The 21134-nt window shown below is 34.6% G+C and overlaps 2 protein-coding genes across 2 annotated transcripts in view; one reads left to right on the forward strand and one right to left on the reverse strand.

Moving 5' to 3' along the window:
• The window catches only part of LOC121412015 (stabilin-2-like), a 67118-nt gene extending 61799 nt beyond the window's left edge, over positions 1-5319 (forward strand). The window contains exons 43-48 of the mRNA XM_041604928.1: positions 332-448; positions 809-955; positions 1419-1559; positions 2045-2227; positions 3236-3340; positions 4773-5319. Of these exons, the coding sequence (XP_041460862.1) occupies positions 332-448; positions 809-955; positions 1419-1559; positions 2045-2227; positions 3236-3340; positions 4773-4838 (759 nt within the window). The 3' untranslated portion in view covers positions 4839-5319. The remainder of the gene's footprint in view (positions 1-331; positions 449-808; positions 956-1418; positions 1560-2044; positions 2228-3235; positions 3341-4772) is intronic.
• A 3593-nt stretch (positions 5320-8912) lies between these two features.
• On the reverse strand, positions 8913-21006 carry LOC121410884 (ER membrane protein complex subunit 3-like). Its single transcript, XM_041603241.1, has 7 exons — positions 20835-21006; positions 16161-16218; positions 15229-15322; positions 14550-14654; positions 13901-14062; positions 12553-12632; positions 8913-10426 (listed from the first exon to the last, which is right to left on the reverse strand). Exons 1-7 carry the CDS (start codon positions 20981-20983, stop codon positions 10307-10309), a joined length of 768 nt encoding a protein of 255 aa, XP_041459175.1. The 5' UTR covers positions 20984-21006; the 3' UTR covers positions 8913-10306.
• Positions 21007-21134: the final 128 nt, after the last annotated feature.

Genomic DNA, 21134 nt, shown 5'->3' on the forward strand with positions numbered 1-21134 from the left:
ATGCTTTAATTAAATACCAAATTAGAGGCAAATATACAAATTTTATTTCTATAGACTGATGGTCTTGATCTGGACCTATGTTTGTTCAGTTGACCATTATGACTTAATGGTTTATTCATTTATCAAGATATGTTGGGATGTTCAATTTTATTTTACATCTTATAATGTGTACTTTTACTAGTTGTTATTGTAAACTGAAAAATATTAATTACGAAGTTTACATTTTATCATCACCACATCTTGAAATTAGATTCAACATTATAACACTTTAAATTATTTAGTAGCTCGTGACTGCTGTTGCCTGTGAACTCCTTGAATATTTGTATTTTAGATGATGATGCAGTTGGCAAATAAGTCCCGAGCTGGGGAACGTTTAGTGAAAGACTTCCTGAAACCGAATGACCCACTTACAATCTTTGTTCCTCTTGATCCAGCATCATCAGGCTTGGTAAGTATTCTGACTATGAAGTAGGAAACATGAATAAAAGGTTTATTCAATGTTTATTATATTTGAAAAGGAACTGTAGTTGTTTTGGGAGTTCATAAGAAGCCATTTCGTAACATATGCACATGTAAGTCTCTTATAAAGTGTAAAGATTGTTTAAAATATTTTAAGCGTTTGTTGTACACTCTTTCTTATGTTGTAAACCCTTGCAAAAAAAGCCAATAAGAATCAGATTTAACAATACATTTGGGACTATATAATTCAATTCAATAATTATTGCAATTGATAAGTCTTTATGAAATTGACTCCAGCTACTGAAATCATCAATATCAGAAAGTAAAGTTTTGATCTGTCTTTCATCAGACGTTCTATCCATCCCAAATCCTGCTCCATGTGGTTCATGATCGATGGAGTAAAGAGGATCTTCTTGAAGGGGAGGATGATGAGGACCTGGAGACATGGTCTGGAGACAAACTTGATGTTGATGTCCATTATGACGAACATCATCAGGTTTGTAGTATGAAATGAAATGAGTCTTTTTGCCACATATATGGAGCTGCCCTGCATTTTTATATATATTGGAGTAATGGGATAGGGAAGGGTCATGGGTAAATCATCGAGTAGGTTCATGTTGAAAGCAGTTATGAGAATTGAAATGAAAATAGCATTATCTGTTGGTAATGAATAGATTATATGAATTGATAGAAATAAAACTCATGAATACTCAAGATTACTAATCTGTTGACAATAAAACAACACTTCACTATTTTTCTGATATACCATGTTTATTAGCAGCTTAATTATTTGTGAAGTCTATACCTTCATACATTTTCAATGTAATGAAATTATATGTACCTTAGTTAATCCATTTGTTGGCTTTATCTTTTGTCCTACAATATGAATTAATTTAAAAAAGAGGATTGATTGATTGATGCTTCATCATAATTGCCCTTTTTATTTAATTGATTTGCAGGCGATTGTTACTATTGAGGATGTTCCAATTGTGAGGTATGGAATGGAAGCAACTAATGGTATAATCCATATGATTGAGGCTCCATTGCCAATATGGAGTGTGATGGATTATATTAATGATGAACAGTTTGATGATCAAATGGTATGTTCAGTGTGGATGATAGTGATTTTATATCGATCTCCTCAAATTGGCTAAAATAGTGTATTTGTGCTGAGCTAATGATAGATGACAAGGAGCTACTTCTGTGCTATCTTGACATTCCTTCATAGGGCTTAGTAGTCTCTTTCTTCTTCTTCTTAGTCTTTCTCTTTGTATGCATCACAAAGCAAAAATTTTCTTTTTTTAAAAATCTTATTTTATATGTTCTTTAACTATATCTAGAATTTCAAGGTCGTAAACAACCATCTTAGAAATTAAATTATATGTTTTATTTAGTACAAATTATCTGATGATGTGGTGTATACTTATTTGTGTTATCTATATTTACAAACTGCACTATTCTTTTTCTGGTTCATTTTCAATTTCTGAATACTAATCAAATCATACCATAACCATATACATAAATGTATATATGTAGATTGATGTATGTACATGTATCCTATCTTCATTTTTCCTTTAATGTTTAGAACGAGTCTGAAATGAGAATGGGTTGGAATTCTACAAGTCGTATCTTTGCTGCAGTAGCCGTCCCTCTAGGGCTACTTGCCTTCATCACAGTGGCTGTCCTCTACTGGATCAGGGGAATGAAGATACGGGAGCTGTCCCGGAGTAACCAGCCTGTAGCCCAAACCACACCATGCAGTCTTCAGGTAATTGTGCATGAAAAAAAATTGTGATATCAAATCATTTTCTTATGTATTATATTGTTTTTTTTTTTGCAATTTCCTTGTTTTTTTTTTATTTCTTTGTTTTTTGTCATTTTGGTTTTCATTGTTTTTTCAATGAAATTTGTTGGGGACTCTTCTGAGATCATAAAATGAATTCATTTAGACCAGCAAAACTAAAAATAATCATACATTTATGAATTTTGGTTTAAAACACAATTTGCATTGACTTTGTACACAAAACCACATTTTTGAGCAATTTTTGGTCTGACATGCACTTACATAATGTTGTGTAATTTCGGAACCACGTACACGGGGGACTCAAAATTGGTCGCAAAAGTTACATAAGAATTGAAAGTAAAAATTCAGCGAGCGGCGCGGTAAAAGAAATTCGCGCAACTCGTTGGGGGGGCCTCTGGGGCCCCCTTCCTGGCGTAGATAGGGTTAAAATATAGCTGTTTTATTTCTGTTGACTAAAAATGCAAAGTAAAATGTGATAGATTCACAACACAGTCAGTTTGCTTTTTGCCTATGTCTCTAGACACAGCGTGAAAATGAATTTTTTTTTGCGTAAACCGATTTCTGCAAGCTTTACAAATATGGACAGTGCTCACTCAAGTGTATCATTGTCAATTTTTTTACCTCCCTCTGAGAGCTGAGACCCAACCCCCAAAATATTCTCTTGTATCTTTTTCAATTCTCAGGACTTTTTCAAACTATATAAAAATATTTGATATGCATTGTATATCCATCCAAATACATATACATTCAAACTGTTCTAATGATTCAAATTTTGGGGGGTATTAAGTTATTTCTTCAATTTGATCTCCAATGAGGTCTTTGCTTTGAAACTTTGCAAATGGTTATACTCGCTAACCTTTGAGGTATAGTCAAGATATGGATCATGTAAAATATGTTACATCCAATTGAGTGTTACCTCCTTGACTCTATCTTATCTGAATCTCTTTAACTCCTGCCTCTTTTTGTTATTAGCAGGGAACAGAAGCAGGTAGACCGAACACACCTCCTACTGCTTCTCAGTCCCCTCCAGTCTCTCCTGTATCCAGTGTAGATCAAGGGGATATACAATATAGTGAGGTAAGGATTCCCAGGTACAGTTTCATTTTCAGTTTTAGGAAATCAAATGAAGTTCAGAAGCAAATGTATTTTTGTCTCGCCCACCAGAGGGGAAGGCGAGACTTAGGGATCCAAATGTCGTCCGTCCGTCACAAATCTAATGACACATAATTCCTCGACCGTAAGTCGCTTTTCAACTAAACTTGGATGGTAGATGGACTTGGGGGACCTGCATGTTATGCTGCAGTCGGAGGTTACATGGTAAGGTCAAAGGTCATTTTCAGGTCAACGTTAAAAGTTACATGCAAGACTCTCTTATGACACCCAACTCCGCAACCGTAAGTCGCTTTTCAACCAAACTTGGATGGTAGATGGACTTGAGGGACCTGCATGTTATGCTGCAGTTGGAGGTCACATGGTAAGGTCAAAGGTCATTTTCAGGTCAACATTAAAGTTTATATACAAGACTCTCTTATGACACCTAACTCCGCAACCGTAAGTCGCTTTTCAACCAAACTTGGATGGTAGATGGACTTGGGGGACCTGCATGTTATACTGCAGTCGGAGGTCACATGGTAAGGTCAAAGGTCATTTTCAGGTTGATGTTAAAGTTTACATGCAAAATTCTCTTATTACACCTAAACTCTGCAACCGTAAGTCACTTTTCAACCAAACTTGGATGGTAGATGGACTTGGGGGACCTGCATGTTAGGCTGCAGTCGGAGGTCATATGGTAAGATCAAAGGTCATTTTCAAGTCAACGTTAAAGTTTACATGAAACTTTTGTATGACACCTGACTCTGCAACCGTAAGTTACTTTTCAACCAAACTTGGATGGTAGATGGACTTTGGGGACGTACATCATGTGCTGCAGTTGGAGGTCACATGGTAAGGTCAAAGGTCATTTTCAAGTCAACGTTAAAGTTTACATGAAACTTTTGTATGACACCTGACTCTGCAACCGTAAGTTACTTTTCAACCAAACTTGGATGGTAGATGGACTTTGGGGACGTACATCATGTGCTGCAGTTGGAGGTCACATGGTAAGGTCAAATGTTTTCTTCAGGTCAACATTAAAGTTTACTTGCAAGGCTTTTATGACAAGCGTTATTCCATCCCAGTCATTTCACAATGAAGTTGCGATACAATTCTGTTGCGTGCCCTTGCAAATCACGATATTTCTGGTTATTTTCATAAGTGGGCGAGACACAAATTGCTATTGCCTTGTTGTGAATCATAGGGATGTACAATAGTTTGAGATATTGATATTGAATTGAACTTGAATGTAAATAATCACATCTCATCTTTGATTTCATTTGTCTTTTAATTCATTTCCAAATTTGTGTCATAAAGAAAAGAAAAAATCAAAATAGTATTTACAAAATTAGATACATGTTCTGCCTATCCTTTGATGCATTTTAACATTTCCTTTTCCATGATCTCATTTTGATAGTTTGACCAACTGATGTCAGAAGAAACTGGGGAAAACTTGCCGACCCATCTGGAGACTAGGTGCTAAATAGGAATTAACAAAATTACTTTGAATACAACACTGTATGGTAGTGTGAGGTGTTTTTTTAAATGATTTTTTCCTCTACTTTGTCAGTATAACCTTCACATCATGAACAGATTATTCTAGAATGAAAATGAAAACACAGGTTTGTATGGTGCCTTGAAGTGACTTAAAGTATAAGATTGATTTATCCATTATTAAAATTGTTCTTTCAATTGCTGTGCCAGAAAACCAAGATGCTTAACATTCCAGGCACATACTATTGTGTGGTATAATGTACAGCAGGTCCTTGTGTAATGTACAGAGTAAAATATATTTATTTTGTTACTCAAAGCAATCTCTGTTACTTATTCATGACGTGGTACTTATTTGCAGACACTTCTTCTTCGTAATATGTATAAACACTTTATGAAAAACAGTTGTTGATTACCTTTTAAATCACTGGAGGCCTCTCATGTAGTTGTAAATGGGACAATTTTCTCATGTAATTTTAGGTTGTCTCAATCATCTATTATAATAATAAAATTTTATGGCTGAATTTGATGTTATTAATTTTTAACAGATTATCGAAAAATGCTTCAATTTATTCATGAATTACTTGTTTGTGAATGTTCTACAAAATTTGTCTTAGTATATCTAAAACCTCCAAGATTTTTCATCAGAGAGTGCCTTGCTCCTTAAAGACAAGTTAGTGTTTTTTGTTTAAATTATTAGTTTGTACTGAGATGTGTGATGTAGTCTTTGGATCCACGACAGTATTAAAGAAATCTCCAATCATACACATTTCAATGTGCACTATATTTTGATAATAATTCTGAAAGAATATGCCTGTTTCCTTGCCTATTAGAAATCAGATTACTTTTATGTGAATGCATTTTTTCCCCACTGTGCAATATTATTTACAGTAATGGTATAGTTTATTATGTTGCTGGGATTTTGTTACGTGCTCTTTGTTTGGAAATTATGTTATTTTCTTGCCTAAAGATATATATCTTATAGAATATCATTTATAATATTCTGTGCCTTATACTCTATTGTAGTAATGCGTTCATGGATTTATAGTTCAACATTTTTCTTATAAATCATAAAAATTGTGTACCCAAATTACATATGTATGTAAAACCCTCAACATATTTTATATTTATTGTCTGGCATTTGTAATTTTGATGGTAATTATTTTAGCTGGGAATCTGAATGCTTTTTTATGAGCACAAAGTAACATAAAAGATTGTTTCAAATATAAAGTCACTGAAATACTAGACTCATACAAAGACAAAGGTACAAAACAAACGTAAGTAGTCTTTATGCTAGCTAATCATCACTTTTTCTTTTTAAACATTTTATACCAGAATCTTTTGTAGTTATCTGTAGTATATGTATTTTTGATATGAATCTGCAATTCTACTTCTATATCCATTTCGGTCCAATTATGTGTTAATGAAAATTGCATTTACTTTTGCTTGTGTGCTTATTGCCGCTATCCACCAAGATATTGTCACTGATCACATTTTGTAACATCTGGCTATTTTATTGACCCATCGGTGCAATAGGCCATGAAATGACTTCAAGCCAAATTGCATTTTATGCTCTTTTTACTCATATCAATAATATTCATCTCATAATAGTTTGAACTGAAACTATGTGTTTTAATGCAAAATATAGCAGTCTTACTGTGTTCATAAAATATCCGCATTTTGAAAAATAGACCAATGGACTTAACAGTACTTGTTCTCAGTTAAAAAGTACTTGCATTACGTATGTTTGTACTTTAAAAGTGTACTTATTTGTATTTTTATTTTTGTGTCACAGAATATTTTCATTAAAAATGTATATTTCATCATATATTTTCACAATAAAAGTGAATGAAATGAAGGATTGATTCTAAGAAAGAATTATTGGTGAAACATGCTTACTATTTGGGCTGTAGTGTCAAGATGGAGAGTATTTCAATATTTTTGATTCCCTTTTTTAAAAATAAATTTAATGAATATCTACAAGATTGGGTATTGATTTTAGATTTAAGCTCGGGCTGTATCCATAAAGATTGTTACAATTACAGTAAATTTGCCATTATGCTACATAGTAACTACAATGGTAAAAGAACTTAGCAGGCAATCAAAACTATTAAGGGTATCATGTAATAGTTAACATAATTGCAAGTCTTTATGAAAGAAAAATTCTAATTGAAATGAATCAAAGAGTTTTCTAGATATTGTCATGGTAACTCACTCATCGACAGCAAATGAAAACAGATTCTTCCATGATCTAGAGCCTGATCAAAAAATGTTGCATCCAAAACTGAAATGCAAGTTGACCTTTTTAGCTATAGCAGATATTTTAACATAATTTGTTTGGAAACGGGTCTTATCAGGATATCTAATGGGAAGAGTAAGATCCAACCAATCAGAACCAAGCCTCGCCAAGAGTCTGGTAGGATACCGATAGGCAGTAAGGTGATCAACTGTCCTGAAGGAGTCAAGCAGTGACAAATGTTTTAATATTGTGTTAGGATTGCTGCCCAGGACTTACATTGACCCTTGCAAGCCTACCGGTATTTATTCAATCAAACTATGCTGCACAAAGAATGTCAAAATTTATAAACCAAGGTGCAAACAAATTATTTGCATACATTAGTAACTGTTAAGATCCATACATGTGTACATCAACTTTCCCAAGCATAGCGGCACTCACACTCATGTTGAGTGCTATCACATTTGAGACTGCAAAGTATATACGATATGGCTGGCTTTTCCATGAACGGCTAATCCATTCCATACTCTAGATTGTTTTATCCAACTTACAAGAATATGGTCTGTAATCCGATTGGTTCAAATCTAGTAACATCAAGGAGGTTTCAAATGAGCTAGAGTAACAGCAAATAAAATCTCTTTGAACAAGGTTAAAAGCCGCCAGCAGAAAGTATGTCAGGCATGCACATCTCTTGCAATTGTGTAGACAAATGATTCCTGCATGACTCCGCAGCTATAGGTCATACATAAAGGGAAATATACTTTTGTGATGATAATTACTTTTTCGCCGCATCTTGGTCTGGTTATATGTGTAGTACATAATTCGGAGGCATGCGAAAATGAACTATGCAATATTTCCTGAAATAGGACTCAAATTTGCTCGACTGGGCATGTGTGGGCACTCATCTGGCATATACAGTAATAAGCATCAATATTCTACAGACCACATTTGAAATTTTCATTTGCCGCAAACGATCAGAAGTGTTAAAATCTGGTTTCAGTAAAGGACAAATTCTTTCTTTTTTCACTAATTACAGGTTGATATAATCTGGGCAAATATCTCGTCGTAATAGTGCTTGGTTATTGATGTTTTGTCATGCATTGAAATTTCAGTTTGTTTATTAATATGAAAGATGGAAAATTGATACAAATGGATATTCGTAAAATTCTACCCCTCTGCTTTCTTCACTGAAACTGGCGGCTTCGAAGGCGGACATCAAAAGGTCCATATTGCCGTTCTTTCTTTTGTGCTTGAATAAATTTGTTGCCTGTTGGAACTCCAGTCATAGAATCTTCTTGGTCACATGACATTCAGGATAATACACCAGCATTCGCTGAAGAGCAGTGCACTTGGCATGAAATGCAACATTCACACACTCTGCCACATAGCTTGTATCAATGTGACTTGTCATTACAAACTCATTAATACCTTGGTCACATTTGTTCTACGGCCGCCGTACGACGAGTCGAAAACGGCTGTTTTATCTTTTTTGTACCAACTGAATATAGGTGGTTTGAATAAAAATGAAGATAACTGCTGTTTTCGACTTGCCGTAGAGCAAATGTGACCGAGGTATTATTCATCACTGAGATTTGGGGGCAGCTCAGCTTTGGAGGGGTCCAAGGAAGGAGCTGTACAAAACAAACTTTGCATGCGTCCATTCTGGCCACACCCATTCGCACAGACAGAACCAGATTTAACATTTTGGACTACGAACTAATCGACTGACTAGCAGTAGAGTCTTCATGTGTTAATAAAGTAAAATTTACCAAAAAATGTATTTTGGGCTTTTCTCAAATTAATAGGAAAGAATGAAAAAAAAATCAAATATTCAATTGTATCAAATATGCAATTTATTCAATCACAGAGACTACTGTATCTAAATGGATAATAAATTGTCATCAGATCACTGTACTTACTATGATGACACCAATGCACTGTGCTTAAAAGTTATCACACAAAATATTAAAGACATAACACCATGAGACGAGACAGATCACATTTTATAGTCAGATATCCTTCAATATTTATAAAGAGCTGTAAAAAGTCAGTCTTGTCTACTTGTCCAGAGATTTTCAGCAAATGACATGATATTCCTCTCATCAAATATACTTTGAGTGTCATTATAAGTCTATTGTACCTTTTACACAACAAGCAATGAAACATTAAGAGACTTATGAAATGACACTACATAGATCTGGTACATGTATATGTCAGGTCATTGGGTTTTTAAATCATTTCAAATTGTGTTGAAACTTGAATATGTGGATGTTATTCAACTGTCCTATTCTTCAACAGTCCTATTCATCACACATATTCTCAGTGTAAAGTGTAAGATAAACAGCAATTTAGCAAAAAGTATTTGAAATACAGTTGTGCCTAACAGTCTTGTGCAATTTTGGGCTCACATTTCATCACTTCAGCAATAATGTTCCTGATGCAAGGTAATGTGCCTTGTCAAAGCACATAATAACCTAATGAACCCCCCCCCCCCCCGATACAAGCTCACTGCTAAAAATGATCATTTTAATTATTTCTCATGAATTCCATGTGCAATATTTCTACTGTATAGTAATGCCTTGATGTCAAATGAAATACAGGAATACATAAAGCACCTACAATAGTATCCAGTGTGGCATGGTCAGTTCTTATAGGCAGCCCAAACTTCAAATTTACTCTTTGGAAATGTCATTACAAACAGTATTTTTTCATCATTCAAGAAATATTCAAGAACATTGAATTCAATATAATTGTTTCAACATAATAATGCAAACACTATTGTGAATCAGATGGGTGTTACAAGCAACTTTACGAATTCCTGGTGAACCTTTCTTAGAAACTAAATCATTGCCAATAGAAATCTTCATTTTCACTTACCACAAGAAAGGATTATGAGTCACTTGTAAAGTTGCTCGTAACTTATGATTAGCTTTATGAAACAACAAGCCAGTGTGTAGTAGTATACATATGAATTGTACTGAATATTTATGGATAAACACAAATCTGTTTAATGTCTTAACACATTAGCCATAACGGGGTCTACTAAAAGAATTAAACAATATGATTAAATGGGTTGTAAGCGAAATTCATTACAATGCCGGTGCACAAATCATCTATCATTATTCATGCAGAAAGCCCAGCCCCCCCCAAAAAAGCACCAACACTGAGCAGGTATACAGTGCAGTATATTAAATAATGAAAAAGAATATGAACATATTTGCAGGTCAAATATATTTATCTTTAACATAGATATCCTCTGGCATGGGTGTCCTGCCTATTAACTCCTCTTCTACGTTCTGCATGGCCCAGCGATGTTCAGCAATTTCAAGAGCTTCCCACTCCCCCTGTAAAAAGGCAAATAATTACAGAATGACACAGTTATTTCAAATAAAATATTTGTTTTAAATTCAATCTACATCAAATTTCATGTAGGAGAATATTACTGAGGTAAACTATTAAGTTATTTGATGACACCGGGATACATGTTTTTTTCAGTAAAGCAACATTTTGTAAGTGCATGCAGACTAACGTAAATTCATTTACAAATCCAATGCAAATGTTTTTACTCCTGATTAAACTCAATCAATATCTTGTTTATGGTCCGAAAAAGTCCCTGATAATTTTGATCGAAAAAAAGGATAAAAAACAAGAAATACATCTAGGAAATTTACAAAACAATAAAATACATCAGAAAATCAATGTGATATTGAATTTTTTTTTAAATACATCTCATCAGAATCCTATAAACAGTCTGAATTACTCTAAAACAATAAAAACAAAAGCATTTCTGCGGTCTATTTAGTTAATCTGAACAAACTTTTTGATTTGATGCGTATATTAGAAAATAATTTGATCTTCAATACAGTTTTGTAGATTATGCCATGAGTAACGAGCATGTTATTGTTAATTTTCATCACGATCAGTTGATGACTGAGATCATAATGGAGGAGTCTTCTAAGGCATCAAAATAACCAAGTCTTTATAAGGTTAAAGTGGAAGATCAGCCTGCTAAGTTGTTTTTAATAAAGCAGAAAATAATTGAGAAGTATTGGTGAAGGTTTGTTGACAAATCCATCCAGAAATCTGTTAGTGATGATTATTTTGAAGTGTTTTAATTTGTGATGTTGCAGGTGAGCAGCAGTCCCATATAAATTGAAATAAATTCTTATTTTTAAGTGCTTCATACTGTATAAGAATACCTTTCTTATAAAAGGGGTAATAAGATGATGTACTTGATCATCTGATGATATATTGAACGTACAAGTACATTAAAAAAAAATTGCATTTCATGGAATTTTTATCACATGGCATATGGGGAGCTGCTCATTTGTGATGTCACAAATCAAATCTTTAAAAATTCATAATTTTTCTTTGGATTTTCATCAAACCTTCACTAATGAACTTCTTTTGTTATTCTGCATTCAAAATTCATGTCGACTGTCCAGGTGAACTTTTCCTCCAATTTAAGTAATCATGAGATAAATGACTTGCAATTTTTAATTGAATCTTCAGTAATTGTTAGCATGCACCACAAAACCCACTAAAAGTTATGTTGCGTATATGTACATTTGGAGATGATCAAGATTGGTTTTGGTAAGAATGGTCAAAATTCATTTTCAGTGAGTTTTGCAAAAGTAAATGTCTTTCCATGCAAAAACTTGTAATGTGAAATAGAATGGATGTACCTATTGACTGCTTAAATTAGACTTGTATTTTGTAATTCTTTTATTACACTGCAATTCCTTCTTTCTGACGTATGACATATTTGCCTCACTTTGAACTTCCATGAATTAAGAAATGGGTAAACTCTTTCATTGATTCTTGTCCATAACAATGAACAGGATGTGCTTAATTACTCTACCAATTTGGGGGTAATCTCATGACTCCTATGAATACTTTATTGATTTCTAATCTTTTTGTTACTTTCTCACAATAGATGGACAGCAATTGTGTTTCAATGGACTGGCAAACTTTAATCTTCTATATATCAAAAGTAACACTGTGGTAGTGATTATTCTCATTGGTAAAGAGGGTTAGGATATAATTTTATCAAGTTTACCATCATTTAAAGCTGAGAATCTCTGACTCCCCCTTAAGAAAGGACCTTAAACTAAAAAATAGTTTCTGATGACTTCTTTTGGGTTTTGTGGTGCCTGGTCACACAAATATGATCTTGAAAATGATTGCTAGTTCACTAGCTAAAAATCAAGATAAAGATTACCTTGAATAAAGTTTCTCAAAGAATGAAGCATGTCAACGAACTAGGATGACATGAAGAACTCGTTTGTTTGTATAACTCAACCTCAAATTAATCAAATATCTGAATCATTTTCTTAATACATGGATGGACATACAAATGACCACATATTCCTTATAAATCCGTAATGAAATTTATGGGAGCAAAAGGAGTGATTTTTTTTTCTTTTTGCAAGTAAGTAACTTGGTTCTATTTTACAATAATGATACGTACCTTAAATGCTTTGGTTGGGTCTGGAGCCATAGCCATACCCTGATTCATCTGCTGCTGCATCAGACGAGCTTGATCTGCAGCTGTAAAATTGAAACAATGGGAGAAAGTCTTTTATATAAGAGCTTACACCACATTTAAGGAATTGTATTATTTCTACTTTATTATTTTACCTTATTATAATGTGAAACAAACTTTGCTTACTCTTTGAAAGTTGCTATTCAGCTGCTATTATAAATAGCCTCCTAATGGTCAATTCAGGAAAATTGAAATGTCCTATGATTTATATATTAAAACACAAGAGAAACAGTGTGTTATTGTAACCTCTCTCATATCACCTGTGTTATGCATATACATGTACAATTGTGTGCATCCCTATCTGTGCACATTAACGCCATGCGCGTTTACGTCACATTAAGCTCCAGATATCAGCTGATATTTCCAGACATTGGCACTTTAACAGCAAAACTTGATGTGTTATTTTATGAAGATATTTGCTAATAAATTATCTATTGACCAAATTTTTAAATGCCTCTACCTCTTCAGAATACTTTACTCTGCAACGTTGCAAAGTATGACGAATAAGACTTCGAGTTCGATTAAATGAAGGGTGTAGAATTTTCCTTCATGTAGATATTGTGCAGGCCTGTTGACACGTTTTTTTTTGTTTTTGAAAGTACAATTGCTCCAACAAAAGTGCTGACAGATTGAGAACAAGCACATGAACCCCATTTTTTTAAATTAACACATCTTTAGTATATCCTTTAAAACCATGCAAATTTTGTGAAAACTACATGGGTTTTGAATAAAGTACAGCATTTATTGTACTTCTTAAATTTGTTAAATAAATTTTGAATTTTTAGATATGTTTTTGTCATCTTTCACACCTTATTCTGAAAATGGAAGGTGCTGCTACTCTTTAAATAGCGAACGAATAAAAATCTAAAGTATGTAATTCTGAACATAATACAAAATTTTGTGAAATTTAGATGGATTTTTGACCGAGTAATAGAGGTATAAACTCAACATTGTGATCTTGTGGGGTATAAAAATGCAAAATTATTCTTATAGTGCATTTCTTGAGACCTTTCAAATGAGTTAAGGTCAAAGCCTGATAGCAAAAAATCAAGCACATGAACCCATGTTGATTTTTACACATTTGGAATATTTAGGTGCTAAAGCAACTCTGGGCAAAATTTGGCGAAAATGACATGGATTTCATTTCAACTGTGGAACGTCCTTAAAAGAGCAAAACTTTGAAATGTCACATTAACTGCAATGGGGAGATCAAACTTTCCATCTTTCAAAGATGTTAGAATAAAATCAAAACAACAAAAATAGAAAGACTTACCATTATTTTCTCCCAAGATGAGTGAATAGACACTCCTGAGACCAAAGACATTCAAGAAGTACCAGCTGGCTGATGAAACCCATGAAGCATCAAGGGATGCAAGCTCTACTCCTCGTTGTAACATTGGTTTGAATCGCAACGTAAGAGGAAATGGAACCTTGGCTGCAAGAAGGTAACAGTCATATAAAATCAAGGAATAAAACACATACACTTGTTATACGGAGCTGATGATACCAAAATAATGTCAGTCTTGAAATTTTCTGGTTCAATGTATTGAGCAAATGAACAGAAAATAATTGATCACTTATTTCTCCACATATATTGCAAAAAGCAAACTGCTCTTCATTGAGTACAGTACCTCAGTTATAAATCCATACCGTGTCCAGTGTGTCATAAACTATGGACGGGTCGTTTTTAAGTCAGGAAAAAATCCCATGGGACCAAGGGCATCACCCTTGAATGTGCTATTGGGTTCAATGAAAAATACTGGGTACTAATTCATTAAAACTATCATCAATCGCAAATACATAGATTCTGTGACTAATTTACAATAAGCCAATCAAGCAACAATCTTAATAGGTAACAAGGAGACTTGTAACCTGTCACTTATGACACTATAATGAAATAGGGCTCTGGGTGATCAACTTACTAATGACAAAGCCAGAAAAGGTCCAGTTGATCCATCCACCAATGACAATCATTGGCAAGATATTGGTTAGGTTTCCTTTCAACATGTCTGTCATCATAGATGGGTCTAACAAAAAAAAAAACGAAAAACAAACAAACATGCATTATCAATGACAAATAACAAACTTATGAAAATAGAACTGGTTTCATTTGAATTAGTTTGAAATATACATTGAAGTGGTACATAAAAGTCATATTTTGTATAAAAAGTTATATTCTTTAAAAAGAAATTGGCTAAACCTATGTGAAAATCCTGTTTTACAATGGCACACTTAGACTTTGCAAATGATGTTCATCAACTAGAAAGAGAACAAGGAGAAGCTGCTTTGGATGGACAGTCTGCAGAAATTGTCAGAACTGGGCACACTGGGCAGTCAATGCACATTTTGATAGTTACAGGTAGAGGATTTTAGAATGGTATAACAATAATGGCAATGAGAGGGAGAGAGAGCAAAAATTGTTGACTTCATTTTTTGCAATCTGAACTTCACCACTATTTTTTTTTAAAGGAATAAAAATATTCCACAGATTTAATCCATGAAGATTAAGTAAATGTGACATACACTATCAGATATTAATTGCAGATGATCCAATGGTGTGTCTCAATATTCTTGTTCTCTCTCTCTACACTATTAACGTACCTGTCATTGGGTTTTGAGGGGGACCTTCTCTCTTCTGAGTCTTGAAAAATCCTGTCTCCTCATCATTGAAGTAATGTTTCCTCATAATGAAAGACTAAATAGTAAAATTAAAATAAATTACTCAAAGCATCATTAATCTCTTGCTTTAGTTGCTGAAGGAAAACACGCCATAGGTAGGATTTGAACCCACGACCCTCTGTTTGAAAGACGAGTCAGCAGGGGCCGCGGAACCGGGGGGGGGGGGGGGGGGGGGGTGCTGGGTGGGCTTCAGCCCCCCCCCACTTTTTTCCCAAACCGTGTACAAAACGCAAAAATGACCATACGATTGTGATTTTTAGCAAGGTCAGCCCCCCCCTTTGAAAACCGTTCCGCGGCCCCTGGTCTGAACCACGATGCACCCATACTTAATGCTTATATTAATTTACTGTGCTTATCTCTATATTGCCAGATTGGATCAGAACAGACAACACAATAGGTTATTTCACCAGTCTGTAATATCAATGACCAGTAAACCACCATTGTAATTATTATATTTCAGTCATTCTACAGTTAAATCTATAACATCAATCTGCTTATGCATTTTCATTATTCTTTTATAGAAATTTCGAAATTTCACAAAACACAAAGCTATATTATTTTGTGTAATTTGTATGTTTTGTAATGTGATATTTGTATGCAGTGCTACATGTCAGGGGTAATAGGCTTCCGAGCAACAGCTATTTATTATGCTTTATCATCCCTGACCAGCATGAAGCACTGCTCCATTCTGTATTGTTTGTATTTACTACATGTATGTATAAAAGTCATTTGTTTTTTTTTCATGATTTGGTCAACTAAATAAAAATAATAATAATATATTGCAATTTTCTGTTGAAGTATATATCATTGTCATAAAAAAGGAAACCATTATTGGTATGAACATTGTTTCTCACCTTTCTTGGCAAAAAGCGTCCATTTTCTCTCAACAATCTACTTCTCATCAGAGCTTGACTGCAATAAAAAGGGAAAAAAATGAAAATATTGTTAATTGCCAGTCAAACTCAGACAAAATGAGAATAATACAACAGTGTTGTATTATTAATAACAATAAAATAAGGGCAGTATTGCATATATTTATTTTACAGGTGTTAAAGAAAATTACAATGTTTCAACTTACATCGTGTTCCAACTAACCCTGATCTCCCATACTCATAAACTGAAACTTTCTTAAGAATAAAAAAAAATCAGGTTTAGTCTTAAGTTAATTAAATTTCTAAAGTGTGCAGACGATCAACATTGGGCCCCCATAATATGAAAATTTGATAAATTCTGTCTTTTTCGCCAATCAAATTTGTAATTTAGAAGAGTATTTTCTAGGGAAATCCATCATTGTTTACAGGCTTTTAGTTTTACACGGATAGGTCCATGTCTAGGCTCTGTAATGAAAATACAAATACAACTTCATCACAGAGTCCTCTAGGGGCTAGGGCTAAGCGAAGTATGAACAGAGATCTAGAGATCCAACTTCAAAATCTTCTAAACAGATTTAGAGTAAAAACTCTATTTGGCTGTTCTATAAGACAAAAATTACTTTATATCCCTCCCTACAACTACAGCCTACAGGAACTCGCACTAGCGAGAATTGCATGCATGTGATACATGAACATGCCTGCTATTGAACTGCACACACAGTACATAGATCCAGGTTGCTGCTCAAAAAAAAAATATTCCAGTCCTTAAATCCAGGGGTAAAAATTAGTCTTGAGGACTCCATGACGATGTTTTATTACTATCTAGACATACTTCTTCATCATTGGAGTCTTGAACCCCTGGTCATGTATAAGAGACCTATGTAAACAAAGATGGATTTCCCTAGGAAAAAAAATATTCTGCTTCACTCTGATCATTTACTGTCTCCTTTCATACCTAATTACTTTCTTTCTTCCTGTTTTATTCTTTATTCGTACCTGCTTTATTGACTTTTTTTCTTTACTTTCTTTCTTTATTTGAGCACGTGTCACGAAATAATATTCAGTCATTGCATATAAAATGCACATTTCGCACAATGCGCCAGAAACAGTGTACGTGCAGCACCCATGATATTCTCTTGACATAAGGAACACTTCTATTGGTTAAACTGCCAATATAAAGCGCATTTTGATTGGTAATATGATAAAAATGGGTGCGTTGAAGATAAAAACTAAAGGAGGCAGTCCTTACAGAGGTAAGAATGCGTTAAGAAGATTTTTAGAATATACCCAGTTGTTGTGTGTCCGGCAGTAGAGGCGCACGGCCAATATGGGAGACTCTCTCCAATAAGGGAGACAATCTCCCATATTAGAGACTTGCTTTGCAAAAGAACAAAAGAAACAACACCAACAAAAGCATGATTTTTTCCACCCAAACTTTTGTCCCACTGAGGTCAGAAGCCCATTTGTTTTGTGTGTGGATGACAACAAAAATCCTTATAAAAACAAAAGTAGACGGTGGATTTTTAAAGTAGACGGTGAAAAGGGGTAATATTTCATGAGGAATCTGCTTATCACATTTTTATCTGCCGCCAAGGTAATCCTTTTTAAGCAAATGTAAACAAAGAAAATTGGTCTCCCAAACTGGAGACTGTCTCTGAAATTGGATACCCAAATTCTTTATAAAAGTCTCTGATATTGGAGATAATCTCTCTCATGGGAGACAGTCTCCAATATTGGCCGTGCGCCTCTACTGTCCGGACGATCAATTTTAGAAAGTCTTTTGGAAACAAGTGGAATGCCTCTGGCCGTCTCACCTGCATCACGCGGTTCAATATAGCAGCAGTGCTGACTTTGAATACTACTCTAACTCACACAAGATGTTCAGTGATACATGGTTACTCTTATGTCCACTTTTTATGAACGAGACCAATAAACTTACAGAGATATGATGGTTATTCAACAAAAAACCCCAACATAGCCAAAGTTCATTGACCTTACATGACCTTTGACCTTGATCATGTAACCTGAAACTCGCACAGGATGTTCAGTGATACTTGATTACTCTTATGTACAAGTTTCATGAATCAGATCCATAAACTTTCAAAGTTATGATGGTAATTCAACAGATACACCCAATTCGGCCAAAGTTCATTGACCTTTGACCTTGGTCATGTGACCTGAAACGCGCACAGGATGTTCAGTGATATTTGATTACTCATATGTCCAAGTTTAATGAACTAGACTAATAAACTTTCAAAGTTATGATGGTAATTCAACAGATACCCCCGATTCGGCCAAAGTTCATTGACCCTAAATGACCTTTGACCTTAATCATGAGACCTGAAACTTGCACAAAATATTCAGTGATGCTTGATTACTATTATGTCCAAGTTTCATGAATCAGATCCATAAACTTTCAAAGTTATGATGGGAATTCAACAGATATCCCCAATTCGGCCAAAGTTCATTGACCCTAAATGACCTTTGACCTTGGTCATGTGACGTGAAACTCATGCAGGATGTTCAGTGATACATGTACTTGATTAACCTTACATGTATGTCCAAGTTTCATGAACTAGGTCTATATATTTTCTAAGTTATGATGACATTTCAAAAACTTAACCTCAGGTTAAGATTTCGATGTTGATTCCTCCAACATGGTCTAAGTTCATTGACCCTAAATGACCTTTGACCTTGGTCATGTGACATGAAACTCTAATAGGATGTTCAGTAATACTTGATTAACCTTATGGCCAAGTTTCATGAACTAGGTCCATATACTTTCTAAGTTATGATGTCATTTCAAAAACTTAACCTCAGGTTAAGATTTGATGTTGACGCCGCCGCCGCCGTCGGAAAAGCGGCGCCTATAGTCTCACTCTGCTTCGCAGGTGAGACAAAAACTACAAGCGAAGTTTTATCAATTTTTAATACAAAATGTTAGGAAATATTATAAAGAACAAAATAGAAGATGATTACAAGTATTGAATTCATATTTTTAGTGTATGGCAGTGAGTCCAAACTTCGCGCGTGTCCAAACTTCGCGGACGGTCATTATCTCCAAAACTAGCCAATATCCTTAAAATCTGACATCATCAATGTGAAAAGCGACCTAAAATTACCCTTCGCTGAAAGTTTCTTTAGGATTAGTCCAGTATTTATGAAAATATTGGCAAAAGATCGGCAAATTTGTCACCGTTAGCGCCCGTTTTGAAGAAAGCAACAAGCATCACGATATCACCATTTTACAAGCAGAAATCATAAAAAATGTGAGTTAAATGTGGTACTAACCGATTCCATAGCATTTTGCCATCAATCTGATATATTTCACTTTTTGAGCTTGAGTCTTTGTTTAAATCTCCACAAAAGCTTTGGTGCGCGAAGTTAGGTCACACTTTTTCTGAACGGTTTTCCAGCACAGCCCGCATTCGCCGATCGGAATATAATTTTGAGATCGCGATACCGGCGAAACCCAGTGACCTACTTTACATTTTCGTCCATGATTTTATAGTTTACGATCTTGCCGTCAATGTGGTTACTATTTCTTGAATTGGTTTTGTATAAATTATGAATAATTTGTGGACAAAATTAAGCCTGATGAATATTTTTGAAAAGTGCGCGAAGTTTGGACACCCCATCATAATCCAAAGACAAAAAGAAGGCTTTTGAGTTCAAACATGTCAAAAAGATAAAGTGTCCGGACACCAACTCCTCCCATCCTACCGATTTGCAATGATTTTAGCGTCTCATTCTCAATGAGATAAGAGAAAAGAACGTTTTCAGAATACCACCCCAGGAGCCTCCAGGCTACATGTATGCGTCATGAGTGGTGCGTAGTATGATGGGGTGTCCAAACTTCGCGCACTTTTCAAAAATATTCATCAGGCTTAATTTTGTCCACAAATTATTCATAATTTATACAAAACCAATTCAAGAAATAGTAACCACATTGACGGCAAGATCGTAAACTATAAAATCATGGACGAAAATGTAAAGTAGGTCACTGGGTTTCGCCGGTATCGCGATCTCAAAATTCTATTCCGATCGGCGAATGCGGGCTGTGCTGGAAAACCGTTCAGAAAAAGTGTGACCTAACTTCGCGCACCAAAGCTTTTGTGGAGATTTAAACAAAGACTCAAGCTCAAAAAGTGAAATATTTATATCAGATTGATGGCAAAATGCTATGGAATCGGTTAGTACCACATTTAACTCACATTTTTTATGATTTCTGCTTGTAAAATGGTGATATCGTGATGCTTGTTGCTTTCTTCAAAACGGGCGCTAACGGTGCCAAATTTGCCGATCTTTTGCCAATATTTTCATGAATACTGGACTAATCCTAAAGAAACTTTCAGCGAAGGGTAATTTTAGGTCGCTTTTCACATTGATGATGTCAGATTTTAAGGATATTGGCTAGTTTTGGAGATAATGACCGTCCGCGAAGTTTGGACACGCGCGAAGTTTGGACTCACTGTAGTCTTGAGGACGCAATGATGATGATCATTGCGTCCTCAAGACTAGACTCACTGCCATAAGTGTGCCTGGCGTGTGGTGTGCGAGGCGGGAGCTTCTTGCAATAGAACTTACACGTATCACAGTATATGGGCCTGTACTAAGGAAATTTACAAAAGTAAAATATAACATCTATGAACTTACCTATCACCAACTTTCTGCAAATCAACTTTTTTCTGACTGGCAAGCAATAAACTAACATAATGTCTTATAATACCAACGAAAAAGGTAATAAAAACTATGGGTAATACCACCCAAATTCTGATGTTGGGATCCAAGAGTAATTCGGCCATCTCTAAGTTCCAACAACTCAATGAAAATTATCTGAATTTAATTTTTTCAAACTCCGTTTTTTTGTAATCCGTGCAGTTTTTATTTTAAAAATATTAAGAATTTGTTCAATATATATTTTAATACATGAATGAAAACTATAAGATAAAAAAA

This window comes from Lytechinus variegatus, chromosome 3, assembly GCF_018143015.1.
Source record: "Lytechinus variegatus isolate NC3 chromosome 3, Lvar_3.0, whole genome shotgun sequence".
Classification (NCBI taxonomy): Eukaryota; Metazoa; Echinodermata; class Echinoidea; order Temnopleuroida; family Toxopneustidae; genus Lytechinus; species Lytechinus variegatus.